The sequence below is a fragment of the Pyrus communis genome, chromosome 6 (assembly GCF_963583255.1).
Source record: "Pyrus communis chromosome 6, drPyrComm1.1, whole genome shotgun sequence".
Taxonomy (NCBI): Eukaryota; Viridiplantae; Streptophyta; class Magnoliopsida; order Rosales; family Rosaceae; genus Pyrus; species Pyrus communis.
Genome location: NC_084808.1, coordinates 19,654,671 through 19,676,797, shown reverse-complemented (window position 1 = coordinate 19,676,797; position 22,127 = coordinate 19,654,671). Strand labels below are relative to the sequence as shown.

Below are 22,127 nucleotides of genomic sequence, written 5' to 3'. Positions count from 1 at the left end.
ACACTACTGTACTTTACTTATGCTCTGACGGCACGTGTGAAATGAGTTCTTTCCCACTCACAACACACTCTTGTATTTAGGCACTTTTAGGTCTAAATTCATTCACATTTTCCACATCACTACTTTATGGCTTCGTCACATTCCAGGTGTCGGCCAGCACAACTCTATTCGGAGTCCTAGTGGACAATTTGGGTCGGGATGTGTCATAAAATGTGCCCAATATATATATATATATATATATATATATATATATATATATAAAATAATGCATGCAAATAATTCACCTACAATATAATTTACCTATTGTTTAATCAAATAAAAAATTAATGTAGCTATTGTTTCATTTTAATGGCGATCATATGTCATGGTTTAGTTTTTACGAAATAATTTAGGCACTGTTTAACTTGACCAAAATAATGTAACTACTATTTTAATTTACCTACAAAATAAATGCTATTTGATTCAAAATTAATTTACTTATATTTTACATATAAATATAGATAAATTATTTTTAACACGCATATATAATAACAAATAAAAAATGTCTAATGTATGTAATAATCTATGTAAACTAATTTACCTACAAGGCTACAACATAAAGAATATTAATTGGTTTGTTTTTTTATCAAACAATATTAATTGCTAATCATAATTAGGGTGAGTAATAATATTTATTGACATAATTAGGGTTTTGTGGTATAAGTTGTAAATATGTTGTAATAATTGGTTACGTATTTGTCTACATGGTAGTCTATTTGAATTTTGGGTTTTATTTGAATATTTACTATTAGGTGGGTTTTTGTTTGGAAAGTAGGAGTTTCAAGGGCCTTTCTCTAAAACACCCTAAAATAAACTAATTAAATTTAATGTTAAATGATGTGTTATATTTTAACTCATCTAGAATGGTTAAGATATAGCAAAATATGGATAAATGCACAACAACTAAATATAAAAACTCGGAATCCGCTATATTCATACCGTGAGACGCATCACAAAATTTGGCATTACCTCTAAGGCTCTAACCATAAAACCACTAGAATTACGGATAATCACCCTGAATGGCATGTTTTGATTGTTTTCCATTGAATCATATTTATCAATTGATGAACATATTCTGGCATTCTATTAGTCGAGATAATTCTATGCACAAACATTCACATATTACATATAGCACACTCAATGACTCAACATTTCTCTTTCTTCGTTAAATGCTGCACACTGCTTAGCTCTTTACATATAACGTAACTAGAAAACAAGGCATAAACATGAAGCATCATCCTTCTTTGCTCTCGCGTACTTGCCTGCTGGTTGATGAATTTGATGCTATAAGGGGATCCAGGCCTGTTTTAGTTTCAAATTATAGCATAATTAGGATGAAAACCCCTTGTAAACCTCAACTTCACACACAGAAAACTGTTTAGTCCTTAACTAATGGATACGTATGATTTATATTACACGGGTTTAATGTGCACACCTTGATTAATCCTGTCTCGGTACCACATAAGATAATGTCGTTTGCTGTGAGTAGGCTGGTGATTCTACTTCCTGCTGAAATTCTTCCCACTTTCTGCTGTGACCCTCTTAACCATATCTGTTTTCGCAAAGCGTTTGTTTCTCAACAAAATTGGACATGCTGAAATTTTCATTTTGGAACATTTTGCGTGCGATAACGGAGTACACTTACCTGAATGCAGTTTGTTGCTGGGCTGCAGTTAAGGTACATGAAGTCTTCCACTATTCCCATTTCCTTTACTCGTTCTCTTTTCCCGGTTTTTAGTGACATTTGAGGTCTGATGTGTCTTCTCCATTCCTGAATATTATACACAGTTTAATCAAGTGAAAGGCTCTCTCTCTCTCTCTGTGGGCTTCCAATTGTAATCCTTACCTTCAAATTTGAACCTTCCACGATCGAACTTGCACTGTAAAGCCAATCTTTGTATGTTACAATTGCAGTGATAGGCCTTTTTTGCAGCTTCCAGAACTTCCTTGCTGCTTTGATCTCTTGTGCCCGGTTGTTCATGATGGAAAACTCCTAAACACAGTGAGATGTCACTTAATGTTGTTTTAACGAGAGCACGAGCGCATGATTTAGTATATACAAGACCTTTAAACTGACCTGTATACTTGAGTCCTTGCACCCTGCAAAAATCTTCCCCTGAACCACTGCCATGCACTTCACCCTTTTACTCTTGCAATTATATTTGGCCTTTCTTGATGCATCAAACACCTGGAAAAAGATACGTCGTTCGTAGCTTGACACTTATTCAGTAATAAGTTTCCAAGGATTTATCAGTAATGTGGCATTGTAAGTACCTTAATTCCATGGCCATTGGTAGTTGCAAATATCATTTGACCGTGCGTATTAAGGTGCTGAACTGGTTTCTTTGCTGCTATCACCTCAATGCACTCCAATTTCCTGTGAACCACTTGCCAGACCTGCAGAAAGAAGTCGCATTTTGCAATTTAATTTATTTTTGTATTGCATACAAAGTGAAGAAACGTAAGTGTCGCTGCTGCAAAAATTTACCATACCCTAATGGTTTTGTCCAGTGATCCGCTTATAAGGCTGTCCCCCGGTTCAACAAGCGAAAAACACGTTACTGCCTTCTTGTGCTCTTTCACGTCCCATACAAGGGTGGCTGATTGCCCCTTGATGTTCCATACCTGTTGGATGAACTCACAGACACGTAAATGATCACGCCATCATATAAAATTATATTCAAAACGTTTGATCGATATAGATTCTTCACCAAGAAATAAGAATATGCATACATTATATGATTACTGAGTGTCTGAAGCACATAATTTTAAAATATCATACCTTAATAGAACCATCTGAGTATCCACTGCAAAGAAATCCCTTGTAATAGATGAGGGCACATACAGCTCCACTGCAACTGACACCGACCTCAAGGATTTGTGTGTGAACACACGAAATACGCTGCTTTACCGTTATAATGATTCCAACAAAGACAATATATAAATCTGTTAGTAATGCTCACTACTTCAAAAAGGAAAAGAAATCGCTGAAATTGCACCGGATAGACTGATGGCAGACTAATCCGAAAGCTCTCGAGTAATTCTGCAGACAAAGTTTGAGTACTTACTGATAAAAATGGCTGAACATAATCAGCTACTTTATGTAATTCTTCCGCCATCCATGTTACACTCGACAAGCGTCTTAGTGATTCTCGCACTCCTTCCGAGAAATGAACTAATTTTTTCATCCCTACATGATCAAACCATTTGAGTTTGCATAGAATGAACTGTGTTCTTCACGTTATGTTACCAATCTGAAATTATAAACATGTGCTACTCGTTGAACGTTCACACTTGACAATCTCGTGCTTTTCAGTTACAAATGAGAAGCATTACCTTTACCAGAAGCATAGTTGTATATGCAGAGACATGCTAGAACTCTTTCTTCTAGCTCCATTCCGGGATGCAAAAATTGCTCAACTCCGCTAAGCAAGATCTCACAAGCGGTAAATTTTACGCTCTCTGGACTCTTCACGATTTCAAATCCAAGCCATGCAACAGTTGTTAGACAATCCCTTGAAACACTCCTTATTGTACTCTTTAGGCCCTTTGCTAACGAATGGAAAACCGGATTCCCAATGTTAATGATGCTTCTGGCAATTTTGCTGCACCATGTGTCTGTTCCAGCATCCTGTAAATTTGTGCAATTTTCTCTATTGGCACATTTTGTATTGATTGATTGTAGTTTATATTATAACAAATTCAAGTTCAAGCCTCACCTCTAAGCAATCATCCGACCAACAAATGTTCTTGATCATATTTCGTTGATACGAGGAAGTCAAGCATGCCTTTTTAACCAACCATCCTATTGTGTATGGTTCCCCTGTCCAAGAATATGTTCCACCGAGATTCGATATAATGAATGCAGATAATTGTTGTGCACCACAGGTTTCTTCAGATGCCACTGACTTGAGAAGAACCTGCACTGCTTCTTCTCTGAATATACTCTTACAAGTGGAGTTATCCTGCAGATATTCATTCGCTGTCAATAGGAGTGTGTGTTGTGTTAGATTCCTACATAGCTTGATGATTTTTGTTCTACTTACTAGTGTATCTAAATGAAGCAGCAAATTTGCTGCCAAAACTTGGTATTCGGGTTCAAATTGTTCGATACACAGCATGAGTGAGTTCATGACGTTCGTGTTTCCTTCGCGTTGTAGCCTCTTCAGCAAGGTAATCGTTGATGACCTGAAAAATTAGAATTTGATGTTGGACAGCCTCATAATTATTTAAAATTTTACATTTCTTGATTTCATTCACAAACTTTAAATGACTTGAATTGTTGTCATAAAATCTATTGGAATTTGAAGAATATTTTCATACCGTGGCATGCAAAGAGCATGATGGAAAAATTCGAGTGCTATGAACTTGGCATGCTTGTTGTTACTTTCCAGAAGCCGGACAAATGGAGCCACAGGAGCTAATTTCGATATATATCTTCGGCTATCTCCCTCATATTGTATGCATTTTACAAGAATAGTTGCCAAGGAGATCAATTCTTCAATGTTGGTGTCTCTTGCAACATCTAGGAGCCCTTCAAGAACATTAGGAGAACTGATTTCAGCCAAGTGCACGTTGTTCGTGGCATGGTCGAATGCAGTTACTAAAATTTCAGTAATCATCAGGCATGCTGTCATTGGAGATGGCAGTGATCCTGACCTACACTTGTAACTATTCGAAGTGCACATGATCCCCGCCAATGTAGGTAAAAGTTCGAAAGTCTTAATTTCTGCAGGAGTTGGATTCATTAAATAAAATAGTACTGCTGCCTCCTGCACATTTCTTTTGAGAGCACTTGCGAGATCAGACAGCTGCAGACCCTTCTTCTTGACATCTTCTATAACCGACTTATTTGCTGCAGCAATGCTGGTTAGTATCGAAATTGATGCCCTTATAACAATGTCCTCTGTCGAACTAGAAATGCCTGCTAGCAATTGATCCAAGATCATGTCTTTCAAGACAGCGCAGTTTTCTCCGTTCTTTTTGCCCAATATTTCGTATATTGTTGTCACTTCTACAACATGATCTTCCTCCCATTTTCCTAATCCTTCCGAGTACAATAATTTTGATATTGCCTTTTCGGTCATATGAAATAGTTCACTTTTGGAGTCTTTTGCAGGGTGTGAACTTACTTCGTGACCACGAAAATTATGCTTTCTTCGTGCACCACTCTGTTGGTGATCCATCTGGTTGATCATACAATGCTGCCGAAAGGTCTTTGATTTTTTATCTCTGTGTTCGAACAGGGTTAAGTTTAAACTTTTGATTGAACTGGCGAATCCACTGGCAAGTAACGCAGAGTTATTTACTTCCAGGACTTCTTTACGCACTGACTCCTGCAGCTTCCTGTACAGTCAGTGCTTGTAAATTAGTACAATATATTGAGTTCGGACATTAAATTTTGGGTGGTGACTTTTACACTCGCGTTTTCTTCTTCTGAAAAAAGAGAAAAACAAAACAAAAAATAGGTAGATTTGAGAGTATGAACTAACCAGTCACAAATTTCTGACCTGGGAAAATCTGCACTACTTCTTGTGGTTGTCAGTGAACATTCGCCGTAATCCATGACCTGCGAAACAAAGAAATTATGAAATCTTAAAACGAAAGCTTACTGGTTTATTGTAGTAACTAAATTTTGTTAAGATAGTAATGTCGTTCGAAGAAAACCTCTGACTCAATGTCATAAGCAGAAAAATCGGAGCATGAACCCACTGAAGTTCGCATATCAGATTGCGAGTCATTCAACATATCGTGGAGTCTTTTGATACTGGAGCCCCTTTGAAGCTTCTCGACATTAAAACTTGTCACTTGATCTAAATCCTTTGCAGTTTTCTCATATTCTTCAAATTCCCGGATGTAGATGGAAAAAGTCTTCATTTCATCTCCCATGCCACCGCCAATATCCTCTCGAGGATCAAAAGGGTGCACCTTTACATGGCATCACAGCAAACAAATTAAACATAATATGCAAAAGGGTTTTTCTGATCCAAACTTCTACAGAAAGTGCGTAAGAGAAAATCTTTCGAACTTGTGTCGCGTGTTGAATTTAGACATTGATATTAGGCTTACCTCCCAGTGCTCAATTGTACTCGAAGAAAACGAGCTGGTAGATTTTTCATGCCTGTTACAAGGAGTGATTATTCAGTTTTAGTTATAATTAAGGCCTTTAACATCCAAATATACTCGAGAAGTACTCACATAGAATATTGAGGCTCAGTGTCACATTCCCACCGAGGAGTCTCTCCGTACAACATGACCTGATAATACATCAGCCAATCTCTCCACACCCTCGCCATCCGCCCTATTGCTTCATCTTCCTCCTGTTCCACGTAGGGAAAATTTGACCCCGCGTTCCCCCTCCCCCTTGTTGCTTGCTTCCCACACTTGGCGGTGCGTGATGGGAAGAGCCTTTCGCAGAGTTCGGGTGCGAATTCTGTTTGAACAAGCCCCGGGGACACCAGCACTGCCTGCAGGAAATGCAGCGCAACCTGCCACTCGTCCTCCTGGAGCTTCCTGACCAATGAGAGGTAAAAGTAAGAGCAGCAGACCAAATACCGGTTGTGAATTCCAGCTGTGACACCGTGCTCGTCGAGCAGCGCGGGAACCTGCAGCATTTGCTCTGCCTTCTTCAGCAGAGCTGCTTTCTCATCCAAACACTTTTCTTGAATTGCGGCTTCGATGCTGTCAATGCCCCAGTAAAAATTCGATAACACAGACTGCTCAGAGAACTCAAAGAATTTGTGTTTTCTAGCAGTGGTAAACTTGGTGGCGCATCTCATCCGGATAGAGTTTCTGGTTTTGGCATTTGATATGAGTTTGTGGATGAAGTTGTTGACCGAAACGACAACCCCCCATATGGATTTCAAGTTCAGTCTCTCTTGATCGTGGGATGAAACCGACCCCAAAACCATTGAAGCAGAAGAAGAGCTGGCTTCCATTTCCAAGTCTGATTTCTTAAGAGAAGAAAGAGTATTGCCTTGGAGGATAAGGGCGGGAGAGATGAATGAGACAACTATAGGCTCTAATTATTCTAGAGTACATTAATGCATGACATACGCCGTAGAGTTTAACGATTTTAGGTGCGCTCAAGAGTTCAAGGAAACTTAACGTCGTTAACGAGTGGATGTGATTCACTTACAAGGCAATGTATGTCGTATACTACACATGGATGTACAATCAAAAGATCGTTGATGAGAGAGAGATTGAATGTTTAGTATATAAATAGTAGTGTCAGTTGAGTCTTTTCTTTTGCTGTCGAGGTTGAAATTTGGATCCATTTTTTTTTTCCCGTGACTTTGATCCAGGAAGTTCCAGCCTCCAATGGACCCCCAAATTTGTTTGCTTGCTGCAGAAGACAAAAAATAGACCGTTGCCACCATTGATGGAGGGAAAGATGATAAAAGAAAACATCATTCTTGTGGTCACCTTTCACACATCCTAAGAAATTTCTTAACCCAAACCGCCCATCCCCTCCCATCTTTGCTTTGCACAAGCAACCTAAACCAAGTTTGATTGTACATAATATTGGTATTATTCTCTCATCGAACTTATACTGTGTGACGAATATTTGTATTGTCAAACTATGAAACTGTATTGTTCATTTAAACGAAAACTATATAACCTGGTTGATAGTCCTATTTTAGAACTTAACAATATAAACACGTTACATTGTTACACAACTTACCAAGAAAACTTCTATAGTATTTAATTATTCGAAAGGGGTACTTTGACGTGTATCTATGTATGACACGAGAAATTGTGAAGACCGTACTGTTGATTAATACGAGAGAACTGAGCTTAAACTTTTTTTAACAATGAGAAGATAAGTATTACGAAACCAGCTTAGAATTTAATAGGAAATTAATAATATAATTGCTAATGGTTTCAGAAGAGTGCAGCAAATTGTACTAATTCTCCGTTGGCGTGAATTGACAATGGTGCACTACGGAATCACAGATAGCATATTGACTTGTCAGAACAGCCGAACAGGCCATGTCATGTGCGCCAGACCATCTGATTCTGATTAACAAACTTTTATTATCTTTTAGGGTACTGCAATGAAGATCAATTATTTAAATTATATATTGTAAATTATATAATGTTGTTGTTGATGAATGAATTATTATTATGTGTTGATTAACATGTTTATTTTCTATTGATGACATATCTAGTGGCGTATCCAAAATTCGAACATTGGAGGGTCCAATGTTAAAGATTTAAGTTTTTTAATAGAAACAGAGCGTGAAGTGCGCAAAAAAATTTCAATTTATTCGTTGAGGAATTTTGTTGATCACTTGGTAGACTTATTGTCGTCAGTCAAACCATGTCGCGCACATATTAACAAATATCGACATATGCTAAAGCGATATGATGAGTGTTTTCAGGAGAATATTTCGAGTGTCATCGATACAATGCTGCCGAGATATGCCTAACAGATGTTACATCAAACACTTGATAGACACAAAAGGGAATCGTACCAAACATCCAAAAGGTTCTCAAAAGACATTTACATGTATATATTTCGAACTCTACGTGAACCCAGGACCACCTTGGTCCAATGTATATCTGCCACTGCATCTGAACACATTACATAATTTACCAATTTAGTCTAAAAAATTAATCTACCTAACATAGCCTATATTTTATTCTTTACTGAATTTCCACTGAGATCGTTTTATTCTGCTGATAGAATGATTAGTTCAGAGACTTGGCCAGGTTAAGATTCCTTTTACTAGTTTAAGCCCTATGAAATCTTGAGAGTTATAGACCTAACTATAACTTTATAGTTTATACTATCAGTTGAATGTGCCGCAGTGACATCTCTCCAGAGATGCATGCATGCAAGTCCTTTGCCTGAATACGGTAAAATATGCTTGTATTAACATGCAAGTGCACGGCAACCATATTCCAAATTTCAATGTCCGCCTAAAATCTGGGTCCTCAATTTCGTATTTGGTGTGATGAAGGCCTGCGTTGTTGAAGCTGTCACGAAAGGGACATGACTCCATGCAGCTGCACAACCCCATCCCCAAGCTACTAGTGAGCGAAATAAGAAACAAATCAAAACAACGAGTAGTTTTACGTAGATCACGCTATTAATCACATCTTTTATAAAGTTGAGAATTGGTTGTATAAGTTAGTTCTACCTTAAATTATATTCTACGAAGATTTCGTGAATTATTTGTCAAATGTTTGCATTAAGTTAACCAATTATTATTTAACAAAAAAAAATGTCTAATCGATTATTAAGTCCGTGATTTATCATATAATTAGTTTAGTTTATATTGAATTGGTGTCTAAGACTAAAAGAGGTCGCTATAGCACAGATTGGATTTGGACACTTTGTCTGTCACGGGCACAACACGTAAATGTTAGCTTCTAAAAAAATAGAAGTTGCAATCACATGCATCTGCCAAATCAACAACTTGGGAATGATGTGATTTTTCTTTATTTTATATTTTACAATATTTGCTCAAAATACACTATTGCATTTCTTTCATCAACATTTCATCAATTTAATCACTTTTCATCTTTCGTTTTCAATCATAGCAAACATAGTGGATCTGTGACTCTTATAAAGTCTTTAAATATGGTAGACCTGAATTTATTCAAGTCACTTCGAGCAGTATGTTCTTCTTTCTGCATTTAAACTGAAATTCGCATTCCTACAGTTTAGATCAATTTGATGTAAAATGTTGATTGTATAAAAAAAAGTCCTTAAATATGCAATTCGATGAATTACATTTCCTACTATACATATGAAACTCATGTGAGCGCAATCACTTTGATTAAAGTTGATATACTCTTCCCTCATGCACACCCGAGTTTGAATTCCACTAATTTCATGCTATCTATCATTAAAACTTCTATACCCAATGTTTGAACTTCTAAAATGTTTCAAGTTCGAATATCTTTTATCTCATTGATTAAGTTCTTTTTATAGTCAAAGCAATGAGGTTTAAGGTTTTCAATGATAGAAGAAGAGTTACGGTCAGTGATTAATTAAGCCCACATGATAACATGATTAACAATTCCTTTCAAGCAATGATCCCAGAAACACATGAAAATATTAATTAGCATTAATCTGTGAATGGTTTTAACTAGCATTATGGAATATTAAGCAGACCACTTACATAAATCATATTTTGTAAAACATATGACACAATTATTAATGATTGAAATGTTATTTAAGTATTCATTAACATTTTTTTTTTTTTTTTGATAACACATCACATATTTTATAAATTTAGTCTTAAAAATTAACATTACTCCTTTTAAAAATATATGTGGCCAGGCAGGGGTGGGCTCTGACCATTTTCAGTTGGACCTAGACTGGACTGTATCAGAAACTTCAGTCTAAAGCCTGGCTCAAATTAAAAAGGTCAGTTGGGGCCATACGAAAAATTAGGAGCACGTAGCTAAGCCAGTGTCATATCAAAGCTCCTGGTTGAAAATGATAAAAGCTATCAAGCTCACTTTATTTAATCAATTTTTTTTAGGTAAATTACATTTTTATTTTTGCAGATTAAGGCACGTAACAATTTGGTCCTTGTCTTTTATTTTTCAAAAGTTTCGAGTTGTAACACTATTGATTATTTTTCTGCCAAACTATCAAGTTAACCATTATTTTTTTTTTGTTACACAGCATTAGATAAGATTACTTTCTACTTTCATATTGATGTTATCGGTCGTTATTCATTTCTTTCTTTTTTTGATCGATTTTTATTTCTATCTATATCTAGAAGTTGAGATTTTATAAGAAAATGTTAATAGTTGTTGTCCTTCGATATGACATCGTTTAACAAAAAAGGGCCTACTAAGTGCCACATTGAGAAAGTAAAGTTAACCGTAACCGTAGACCTTCAAGCCAAAGACCTAACTTTGTGGTTTGCTATTTCATTCGCATTGAGAGTCGGTGCCACCTTTTCACTCGTTATGGTTGCTTTTCTGATCTACGTCTCAAATTTGTGCTTTTGTTCTCTTTGTTTTCAGTTGGTGTCCCTTCTTTTAAGCCCCAATTTTTGAACCCCTATATCTCTATTCTTTCTTTTTCTCCTTCTACACCCACCACCACCGTATCTTTGTCTCGTCTCCCTTTTTTTCATCTCTCTTGTCCGTCCTCTGTTGTGGCCCCCTCCTTCGCCCATTGACAAAGGCTGTTGAGAGTATGAGTTTAAAGAAGGAACTTTGAATATGCTTATAAATAATTGGATTGCTTCTCATATTACCAGTTGATTTTATAGTGAAAGTCCAACTTTCCTCATGATATCAGAGCATATTGTCTCATATGTGAAACCCACGACCACACGTGCTCTCGTATTGTCTAAGTACTAGGCTTGAAAATTCGCCACACGTGAAGGAGTTTGTTGAGAAACCTTGCACATGCTTATATGTCAATGAACTATTATACGTATTGCCAATTGATTTTATGGTAAAACTTCAACTTTCTTTTATTTCTCAACCACTACTCTCCGCTTCTCGGACCAACAGCTGCCTCCATCAAGAATCTTGCTCGATGGTGCATTTTGGCGCCAAGCTGCATTTAAAGTGCAAGTTGCAAGATTTGGTTGGATTATGGAAGCGTGTTTTGCGCTGGTGGTTAGTTCATTTCCATTTTCCGTTCGTGCCTTTGGCTCTTCCGTTTACAGGGTTATCTTTGGTGATTATGGATTTTGGTCGGATGGCTGTGCGGCTGCGATGTACCGGATAGAGGTGCTGCTGGCGTGTTGCTTGCTAGATTTAGGGTTTTCTATTTTGTGTTGTTGTGGGCTGAGGCGAGCTTTACTTTTTCTGTTTATGCGTACTTTTTAGCCTTTGTAATTATCTGGGATGTCTTGTTTGGCTTTTAATGAATGTTTTATTGACAAAAAAAGACGTGGGCAGTGTAATTGGCATTTGATTTTCCAAATATTTGGTGATCCCACTGTCATTATGATGTGGTAGCCCATGCTGCTTTGAACAGTATTTTTTTTTTTTTTAATTCAAGATTATTTTTTGTATTTTGAACAAATTAAATTCAAATATATTAATAATAGCTGCATTTCTGCCTTTGTGGTTAGGGTTTATTTCCAAGTAGTGAAAGCCTAACGTTTGATTTACATTCGACTAGGCAAAACTCTAGTTATGTGAAATGTTATCATAGAGGCGAGTTGAAGGTCCAGCTTCAACAACTCCAACTTGGTAATTATCACATGCACAATCCGTCAGGTGTGTGATGTTATCACAAAATACCTTGATGTTAGTTAGAGTGAAATTAGGATATTTAAACTATTACTTCTCTTTTTCTACGGCCGATGTGGAATTCAACAATGTTCGACTCCTCCATCCACAAATATCGCTCGTATAAAAAAAAAATTTACGTAAAACTTGCAAATCCCAAAGTTCGATGCTCTTAATTCCCATGTTCACTTCTCAGTTCCCAGCACTTTCGTTTGAATGTGACTCCAACATGGCAAGCTGTGTGCCCAATATTTGTGGTTGTGGCTGCAGCCTGCACTAAGCAGGTACCTTCCTAAGTTCCTAGTCCTCCTTCCTTAACGCGTCAATCCTCTTCTATGTCCACAAACGGACTCGGTTTGACAAAAAAACACACATATGTTTTAAACTTTTCACATTTGTCGAACACCATTTATCAGAGTCCGGCGAATAAAATCAAAATAAATCTATTTCTTTTTCTGAGAATTTCTTACCACACAGAAAAATAGTCCAAAACCATGTCCCCTTAACAACTGACCAGAAAAATATGTCCCTTGGCTTTTACGTTATTTTTTCTCTTTGTTTTGGCCAAGTTTCACTTTGACCCATACCGTTTCAAGTTTTGTGATTTTATATTGTAATTTTAGCGCCCAATAACTTAATTTAATCAAACATCTCGATAAAATTATCGTTGCAAACTAAAACTATAGTGACCAAAATAATAACTCGGTCCTTTTATTTTTCTAACAAACTAAGATTTAAAAATAATTCGGTCCTTTTCTTTCTAACCAAAGTACAAAAAGAAAGTTCCATTTGAATTTCGAATGCTGCCCTCCCTTATCATCGTCATCCACCCAAATAAATAAAATTAAAAAAAAATTCAAATTTAGATCTCCGAATCGGAACCCAAATAGCATTCATATAATAACACATCAACTTTCTCGTTCTCCAAGCACTCCTTTCAAAAGCACTTCCTTCACGCTCCTCGCCCAAACGCGTCACAGCCAACCCTATTTTAATCCCTCCAACCCACCAAACCAAAAACACAAAAGTCATACCAGAAAATACAAACACAAAAATGATAGATCAAGAGAGGCCAGCCGGAACTCCCCCTCACGGGATTCTGCTAGCTGTGGTGGTCGTGGCGGTGATCATGGTGCCGTACTTTCTAGGTGACCAAGGAGAGGCCATTACCGAAGGTATCTCCGAGCTTTTGAGCCCGTTGGGTCTTCTCCTTCTCCCCATTATTCTCCTACTCACCATTCAGTTTCTGTCATCGGACAGCGGCTCATTCGTCTCCTCCTTGTTCTCGACCGGGGAGCCCGACACCATCCACAGAGTCAGTGGCTCGCCGGTTGGGGTTGCATTGTTTCTCGTCCTCGTCATATTCCTTCTTTACAATAGGGTTTCGATCTTTGGCGGCGGCGACGACGGGGATGATTAGTTACGGCGTGAATCCGGCCGAGTTTTAATGCTTGTATTTGTGTATTACAGTTAATTATACAGCTTAGAGGGGATGTAGGAGTATTAGTATTGGGGTACGTACTCAAACTTCTTTTCATGTATGAATGAACCTGGCTTGGGGGTGGGGTTGAATTGTAATTAGAGGAAATAACGAGGTGACGAATGGAATTTCAGGTTGATAACATGAGGATATTTTGATCATTTAAAATAGTTGAGGGACAGTGTCGGTGCGAGGAGCGTCTTGCCTGCCATCTTCGCTCCGTACTTTATGGCCTTATTTGTTGAAATTAGTGATTTCTGCACATTCCGTTTTTACTTTATGCACTCTGGTTGAATTTTAGCTTTTGATTTTTATTTAATTTGTTCGATTGCTCAATTAAAAAATCATGTTCAAAAGTGAAAAATGGTGACAGAAATGAGTGATTTCTGCTCATTCCGTTTTTACTTTATGCATTCTGGTTGAATTTTAGCTTTTGATTTTTATTTAATTTGTCCGATTGCTCAATTAAAAAATCATGTTCAAAAGTGAAAAATGGTGACAGAAATTACCTCCCTTATTCATTCTTTCACGCGGGCATGTGGGTGCTTTTTATTTTTTTATTTTTAAGAAATAATAATTTATATTAAGGAAGAGAGAAATGAGCTTAACTTCATAATATACCAGTAATAATGTAATTCATGTTCAAAAGTGAAAAATGGTGGACAAAAATTACCTCCCTTATTCATTCTTTCATGCGGACATGTGGATGCTCTTTATTTATTTATTTTTTAAATAACAAATAATAATTTATATTAAGGAAGAGAGAAATGAGCTTAGCTTTACAATAGACTAATAATAATGTAATTCAAATTCGTTTTTGTGAGAATTGAATCTAAGACTTCTCATTTACAAATGAAAGAGAATATAACTTGACCGTAGTACTAAGTATTTTGCGAATGCTCCTTTTGATTTGATCTAATTTACTTTTAGATGCATTGGGCTCAAGATTGATAATTTTCTTTTTAAGTAATAAGTTTCATTAGTCATGTCATTATATTTATATTTAATAAATTATCTTGTAGTTATATTTGTCAACAATGTATTTATAGGCAGCAACAATGGAGGAAAAGTATCGAAGAGCCAAAGCAAACAAAGAGAGAAAGAGAGGAGGGAAACTTTCAATTGTTTTTTTCATTTCTTTCAATTGTGACCAACCTGTCTTATAAATATCACACTCTTAACTAACTCCACCAATACATTTGTGACACATGGCTATATCCTCCACACACACATATCACACACTTATATCCTAACATTCCCCTTCAATCTTATGGGAGGTACTACCAAGCATAAGATTGTTACAATGAGAACTAAACAAAGGAAAACACAATCCTTTGGTGAAAATATCAGCATGCTGATCTGCAGAATTGACAAACTGCAACATAATGGAGCCTTGCTGAACACGTTCATGAACGAAATGACAATCGATTTCTATATGTTTGGCTTTTGAATGTAAGACAGGATTCGTGGCCAATGCCATGGCAGAGATGTTGTCACAGTGAAGAAGAGGAATATCAGGACACGGAAGATGTAAATCCTGGAGTAACTGCTGTAACCAAACCACCTCTGCAGTGGTGGTCGCCATAGCACGGTATTCAGCTTCAGTGGAGGATCTACTAACAGTATGCTGCTTCTTAGAACTCCATGAGATAGGATTACACCCCAAAAACACGACAAACCCCGTGGTGGACCTCCTGTCATTGGGATCACCCGCCCAATCAGCATCTGTGTAGGCTTTAATATCCAACAGACCAGGTTTAAAACATAAACCAAGAGACATGGAACCTCTGAGATATTGTAAAATTCGTTTAACAGCAACAAAATGACTCTCGAGAGGAGAGTGCATGAACTGGGAAACCTGATTGACTGAATAAGCGATATCCGGTCGAGTAAATGTCAAATATTGAAGGGCCCCAACAATACTCCGATAAAGGCCTGAATCAAGAAAGGGAGGACTGCCATGATTGAGTAGCTTGTGGTTTGGATGACAAGGAGTAGTACAAGGCTTGCTATCCAACATGTTGGTCTTCTTGAGTAAATCAGAAACATGTTTGGATTGATGCATAAATAAACCATGAGTCTGATATTCAATTTGAAGACCGAGGAAATAATGAAGAAGTCCTAAATCCTTCATATCAAATTCACTAGTCAACTGATTTATCACAGCTTGAACTTTAGTCTCATCATCACGACTGAGAATTATATCATCAACATACAATAATAAGACAACCACAGACTGTCCATCATGCTTCACATATAAAGAAGGATCAGCAATATGAAGACTGGAAACCCAAGGTAAGAAGAAACCTGGTAAAACGTTCATTCCAAGCTCGAGGGGCCTGTTTAAGGCCATAGAGAGACCTTTCCAATTTGCACACAAGTTCCGGGTGATCCGGATCAATAAATCCTTTGGGCTGACACATATACACCTCTTCATTAAGAAAACCATGCAGAAACGCGTTTTTAACATCAAGCTGTTTTAATCTCCATCCTTTAGTTGCAGCTAAAGATAACATGAGCTACACTGTGGTTGGCTTAACCATGGGACTTAAGGTTTCATAATAATCAAGACCTGCTTCTTGGGAAAAACCTTTGGCCACCAACCGGGCCTTGTATCGAGCAACTGTACCATCAGGATTGGTTTTGACCTTGTAGATCCATTTACAACCAACCAAATTCTTGTTAGGTGGAAGGGGAACCAACTGCCATGTTTTCTGTTTAACCAAAGCTGCCATTTCTTCTTCCATGGCAGTCCTCCACTCAATAGACTTGGCTGCAGCTGTGAAAGATTGTGGTTCTTTGACAGAAGACACATGAACCTGAGCAAGAATGACCTTTTTCTTGAAAATGCCAGACTTTGACCTGGTTTGCATTGGATGAGTAGGAATCTGAGACACTGAAACAGGTTGTAGTTCGGGGACTTGAGAAACAGTGACATCAGGATGAATGTCAGACTGTTCCACTGATGGTGAACATGTATCCACATAGGAAGAAGTGGAATCAGGGACAAGATCACCATGTCTTGAAGGGGAGGACTGAGTAACATTATGAGTGGCAGACATATGGGGAGGTATAAAATCAATAGGAGGAAAGGGAATAGGAATAAGAGAGGGATGCTGAAAAGTATTAGGATGAGGAACCGGAGAGTGGGACACATGTGATCGTGAACTAGATGAATGCATTGGTACACTGGGAAAATTATCTTCATCAAAGACAACATGCCTAGAGACAATGAGCTTATGATCTTTAACATCATAACAAATATACCCTTTGTAGTGAGCTCATACCCTAAAAATATGCACTGTGTGGTTTTTGGTGCCAGCTTATTTGGTCTATATGGTTTCAAAGTAGGATAGCAAGCACACCCAAACACCTTGAGATGATCAAGGCGAGGTGGAGAGTGATACAATACTTCAAAAGGAGATTGCATTTTCAAGACAGGAGTAGGCATTCGATTAATAAGATAAGTGGCTGTGGCACAAGCATGAAACCAAAATTTAGAGGAAAGGGATGCTTGCTGAAGTAAGGTGATTGCAGTCTCAACTAGGTGTCTATTTTTCCTTTCAGCCAACCCATTCTGTTCAGGAGTGTAAGGACAGGACATTTGATGCAAAATGCCTTTGGTTTTGAGAAACTTTTGAAAAACAGACCCAACAAATTCCCCACCACCATCACTTTGCAACACTTTGATATTAACAGAGAAGAAATTGTGAATGAAAGCATGAAATTGAATGAAAATATCACAAACTGCAGCTTTATTTATCATGGGAAAAATCCATGTATATCGGGTACACTCATCGACAAAGGACACATAATATCTATGACCTTCAATAGACATGACAGGTGCAGGTCCCCACACATCCGTGTGTATGACTTCAAAGGGTACATTGGATTTGGCTGCTACTAATGGAAACGGCAATTTGGTAAACTTGCCTTTCAAACAAGAAATACATGTTTGAGGTATGGAATTACAAGGAAAGGAAATAGCTGACTTACTAAGAGCTAACTGAACTATAGAATTGGTTGGGTGACCCAATCTGCAATGCCAAAGAGTAGCATGCACTTTCTGTCCAAGATATGCTGTAGGTTGAAATCTGGATGGTTTGAACAAGGGAAGAAGGTAAACGGCATTGTTACTCAGTTCGTGGAAGAGTACTTTGTTGGTGACCTTGTCTTGTATACACACAGAAAATTCATCAACAATACAGCGACAGTTATTGTCTTTGCATAACTGATACATAGAAAGTAAATGTTGAGATAGATGCGGAACACAAAGCACGTTGTTTAACTGGAATTTATGAGAATGAGTAGGAATACAAGATTGCCCTATATGAGAAATAGGTAAACCTTCTCCATTAGCTCCAGTGACCAATTCATTAGATGGATATGAAGTAGAGGCTTGCAAATTGGACAACTCGGAGGTCATATGATTGGTTGCACCTGAGTCAAGCAACCAAAACTCTTGTTGTGGTGCAGAGGGAGAAGGATTGGTCCTTGCAGTGAAAGCCATAGGAGACTGAGCTTGTGGTGCCATAGATGAATTGTTCATATACTTGGAATTCATATGTTGCACAGGGTGAATCTGGGAACCAGACAGCTGAAACGGCTGAGAGTACATAGGCTGGGACATACCAGATGCCTGAAACTGCTGAGAGTACAGAGGCGGAGACATTGCTGAATTTCCCCTATCAAAACATGTAGCCGCAGTGTGACCCACTCGATTGCATATTTGACAACCACGTTGAAAGCAATGAAGCGCAGAATAACCCTTTTTGTCACAAATCTGACAGATGAACAAAGGATTATAAGGTTGCACCGAAGATGATTGAGGGCTAACATTGTGAAAATTAGCTTGAGCCTGAACATTTGTGGGAGAAGAACCCTGAAATCTAGCATTAAACTTCGGCCCTTTGCCTTTATTTTTGAAATTATTCCTCCTGAAATTATTATAAGTCCCAGATCCAGTTTGTGATACAAAAGCATACGGTCCTGGAAGAGGCAACTGCTGAAATTGTGTGTACTGAGGTACTTGACCCAGTGGAACCATATTAGTCATTTGAACCAGCTGTGGCATATTAGGCATTGGAGCACCTTGCATCATTTGAGAACCAGAGAGATATTGATAAGTAGAAGAGTTAGTACCAGATGTCCCACCGGACTCATACACAGAACCTGAATTAGTGGCATACATTGCAGTCATCAGTGGCTGTTTAAAGCCCTCTTCAAGTGTTGCTTCTTCAGCCTTTAACTGCGACCTGAGTTCCTTCAAGGAAACAAGGTTTTCTCTCCCTTAAATAACAGCCTTTATAGTATTGTACTCTGGTGGTAAACCTCTCAGAGCAACAATAACAATGTTTTCATCAGACATGTTTACACCAACCGCAGCTAACTGATCTCTACTATCTTTGATCCTTTGAAGATAAAGATCAATAGATTCAGCCCCTTTCTTAATGTTCTGTAAATCAATCTTCAGTTGTACAATATTCGTTCGAGTCATGCTAGAGAATCGTTCTTTCAAATTAACCCACATTTCCTTGGAACTGTGACAGCCGATAACACAGGATAAGGCAGCAGGTGACAAAGTGGCAGTAATGAGAGTCATCAAAGCTCTATCATGAATTTTCCAAACTTTGTAATCATCAGTTAGAGAGGAGGTATCAATCACAGTACCGGTAGCAGTTTCAATTGCATTATGTTGGGCAGGACAGGGAATAGACTCATCAAGAAATCCCATAATGCCATTGCCCTCCAAGAGCAATTCAATTTGAAAGTTCCAAGTAACATAGTTAGAATCATCTAACTTGACCGTAATAGTATTTCCAACACTCGGTATGAGGGAGGAAATGGGGGATTGAGTAAGAGCTAACTGTGCAGACGTCACCATGATTAATCACCAACGAACAATTTTTGCAAGAACCGTAAGAAATCAATACTATCAACAATCTTTGACAAATCAGCAATTAACTAGTCGAGATAAACGATCAACACCACAATCAACAACAAGATTCACAAACATAAGCAAGAAATGAACAATCCTCAAGAAATTAACAACTTCACCGACAATCTTCGACAAATCAACAATCAACGATTCACAACACTGTAATCCACACCAAGATTCTCAAACAGAAGCAAGAAATCAAGAAACGCAACTGATACCTTCAACCAAAACGACAAATGGCAATAGTCTCCAAGAAACCCCAAATGTTAGGGTTTGAGAAGGCAACCGACTGTAACAAGAAGAAAACCGAGAGAACACTATCGAAAGAGCGACGAAAAGCGGAAGCACCGAGATCGGCAAGATCGTCAGACGACGGCGTCAGCCATGACCGGCGATGATACCATGTCAACAATGTATTTATAAGTAGTGTGCAGCAACAATGGAGGAAAAGTATCGAAGAGCCAAAGCAAACAAAGAGAGAAAGAGAGGAGGGAAACTTTCAATTGTTTTTTTCATTTCTTTCAATTGTGACCAACCTGTCTTATAAATACCACACTCTTAACTAACTCCACCAATACATTTGTGACACATGGCTATATCCTCCACACACACATATCACACACTTATATCCTAACAATATTTATGTTTAATAAGTTAAGTAGTGAAGAATTTGGGATGCAATCTTTGTGTATCTATCCTGAAGAAAGTGAAGTGGGAACGTGATACAAAATTAAAAAATGGCGGAGAAATAAGCAAACGATCCTTCCTTCTTTGTATTATATTATAATTAAGCATATGCAGATGCAGATGCAGTGGACCGACATGAATATGTGCAGGGTTTGCAGGGGCCAGGTTTGGCAAATTCAACTATTATAACCTTTTTAGGCCAAATTTGAGTGATGGATTTCCAAGAGACAAGAGATTGATATCAAGTTAGTAATGAACGGATCACAAAATTTTAGATGAGAAAGTGAGATATAGACATTACAAAGTCATGTGATCAAAATTCAGACCCAAAGACCTTGAATGGAATGAATGGTCGATCGCCCCTAAACCGGCAGCTGCCCACTCTTGCCCTAACGTGCGTACCCCTACTTATAAGGATGGCCCGAGCTCATAAAAGAAATCGAGCAAGGAGGTATCTCAATTTCTGACATTGAACATTTGATGAAGTTCTAATGAGCAGTAGCAAGTAGCAACCATGCATTTTCACTCAGGACTAAATTTGTGAAGATATCATGTACTCCCAGACCATCTCCAACCCCTAGGCTAAAAGCTAAATTTTTAGCCCAAAAAATTTAGCTTTTAGCCCAGAAACAGTTTTTCTACGCCAACCCTTTTGACCTAAATTTTTAATTCAAACAACATTCAATAATTTTGACAACCTACTAGACAAAAGACTTTGCACAAGAAAACACTTCAATTTATTACTAGAAAATACCAACATAGTACACTTAAAATTATTACATAAAATAACAACATATCATACTTAAAATTAACACAAGAACACATTAATACACCAACATCATCAACGTTCACCTTTTTGGCGCCATATATGCTCAACCAAATCTTTTGCAGAGTGTGTCATGACCTTGAGGAGCTTGAATTCTATTTAAATGTTTCATATACTCACCCAATGTGACCTTATCCTGTCGGGTCTCATATGTGGTTGCAGCGAGATATTCTACATCTCTTGCCATAGCTCTCACATGTGTTGGTTGGTCATCATCCACATCTTTATCTGAATCTTCTTCAATTTCGATGTACTCATCTTCTACAATCATATTGTGCAAAATTATGCATGTCATCATGATTGAATGGAGGTATTCAGTATGTCACAATCGTGCAACCCCTCTAACAATGGCACATTGAGCTTGTGAGACCCCGAATGCTCTCTCCACATCTTTCTTGTAAGACTCTTGCCTTTGTGAAAATAATTTCTTCTTCGCACTATCGGGATGAGAATAACTTTTGACAAAGGTAGACAAACTAGGATAAATATCACCAGTAGGTAGTAACCTAGCTCATACATATTACCATTTACCTTGTATTGATATTCTGGTGCCCATCATGAAATTAATTTCGAACCTCTCTTGCTCCTTATTCCCTTCTTCCTTCATGGCCAAACACATTCGGGCCGCTTATTCTTGCTAAGAGCTATGGCTTTCGAACAATCTTGCAAATGCGATAGCAATGTGTCCACTCATCGGTTCTTGGGACTTCCCTTTTCTATTTGCTTTCTTTTGCTTATCTCTTCCCGAAGGCCTTGCAATAGAAGAAGTTGGGGTCATTTCATCGACACCTTCATTGACACCTTCATCTCCATCATTTGTCGATGCGACTTCACGTTGAAATAATCTTCCCCATTGTTGGTCTGCATCGGTTGCCCACCTTGGACGATCCTTGAGGACGTCCCAAGCATGATGCAACTTAAAAGGTTGATTTTTTGCT

General features: G+C 37.8%; 3 protein-coding genes across 5 annotated transcripts; 1 reads left to right on the top strand and 2 right to left on the bottom strand.

Moving 5' to 3' along the window:
- Positions 1 to 1,106: 1,106 nt before the first annotated feature.
- Positions 1,107 to 7,004, bottom strand: LOC137737920 (putative E3 ubiquitin-protein ligase LIN-1). Of its 3 annotated transcripts, none has more exons than XM_068477504.1 (17): positions 6,238 to 7,004; positions 6,109 to 6,160; positions 5,707 to 5,967; positions 5,532 to 5,608; positions 4,363 to 5,385; positions 4,086 to 4,227; positions 3,759 to 4,004; positions 3,376 to 3,670; positions 3,108 to 3,229; positions 2,822 to 2,944; positions 2,533 to 2,664; positions 2,314 to 2,436; positions 2,117 to 2,227; positions 1,886 to 2,032; positions 1,685 to 1,810; positions 1,475 to 1,591; positions 1,107 to 1,341 (listed from the first exon to the last, which is right to left on the bottom strand). In XM_068477504.1, exons 1-17 carry the CDS (start codon positions 6,975 to 6,977, stop codon positions 1,324 to 1,326), a joined length of 3,855 nt encoding a protein of 1,284 aa, XP_068333605.1. In that variant the 5' UTR covers positions 6,978 to 7,004; the 3' UTR covers positions 1,107 to 1,323. The 3 variants fall into 3 exon arrangements, with proteins under 3 accessions (XP_068333605.1, XP_068333606.1, XP_068333607.1); XM_068477505.1 differs by having other exon boundaries at positions 2,822 to 2,941; XM_068477506.1 differs by having other exon boundaries at positions 5,550 to 5,608.
- Positions 7,005 to 13,195: 6,191 nt separating this feature from the next.
- LOC137738045 (uncharacterized) lies at positions 13,196 to 14,022 on the top strand. Its single transcript, XM_068477649.1, has one exon. It carries the CDS (start codon positions 13,313 to 13,315, stop codon positions 13,676 to 13,678), a length of 366 nt encoding a protein of 121 aa, XP_068333750.1. The 5' UTR covers positions 13,196 to 13,312; the 3' UTR covers positions 13,679 to 14,022.
- Positions 14,023 to 14,987: 965 nt separating this feature from the next.
- Positions 14,988 to 16,091, bottom strand: LOC137736184 (uncharacterized mitochondrial protein AtMg00810-like). Its single transcript, XM_068475508.1, has one exon. The coding sequence runs from the start codon at positions 16,089 to 16,091 to the stop codon at positions 14,988 to 14,990; it is 1,104 nt and encodes a 367-aa protein (XP_068331609.1).
- Between the last annotated feature and the right edge of the window lie 6,036 nt (positions 16,092 to 22,127).

Bases quoted from the DNA above. Each gene is read 5' to 3' on its own strand.
- LOC137737920 (XM_068477504.1), bottom strand. From the start codon at position 6,977: ATGGAAGCCAGCTCTTCTTCTGCTTCAATGGTTTTGGGGTCGGTTTCA. The intron at 3,671-3,758 runs GTGAGGCTTGAA...ACAAATTTACAG, and splicing joins GGTCGGATGATTGCTTAGAG to GATGCTGGAACAGACACATG. The intron at 2,228-2,313 runs GTACTTACAATG...ATCTTTTTCCAG, and splicing joins CCAATGGCCATGGAATTAAG to GTGTTTGATGCATCAAGAAA.
- LOC137738045 (XM_068477649.1), top strand. From the start codon at position 13,313: ATGATAGATCAAGAGAGGCCAGCCGGAACTCCCCCTCACGGGATTCTG.
- LOC137736184 (XM_068475508.1), bottom strand. From the start codon at position 16,091: ATGGCCTTAAACAGGCCCCTCGAGCTTGGAATGAACGTTTTACCAGGT.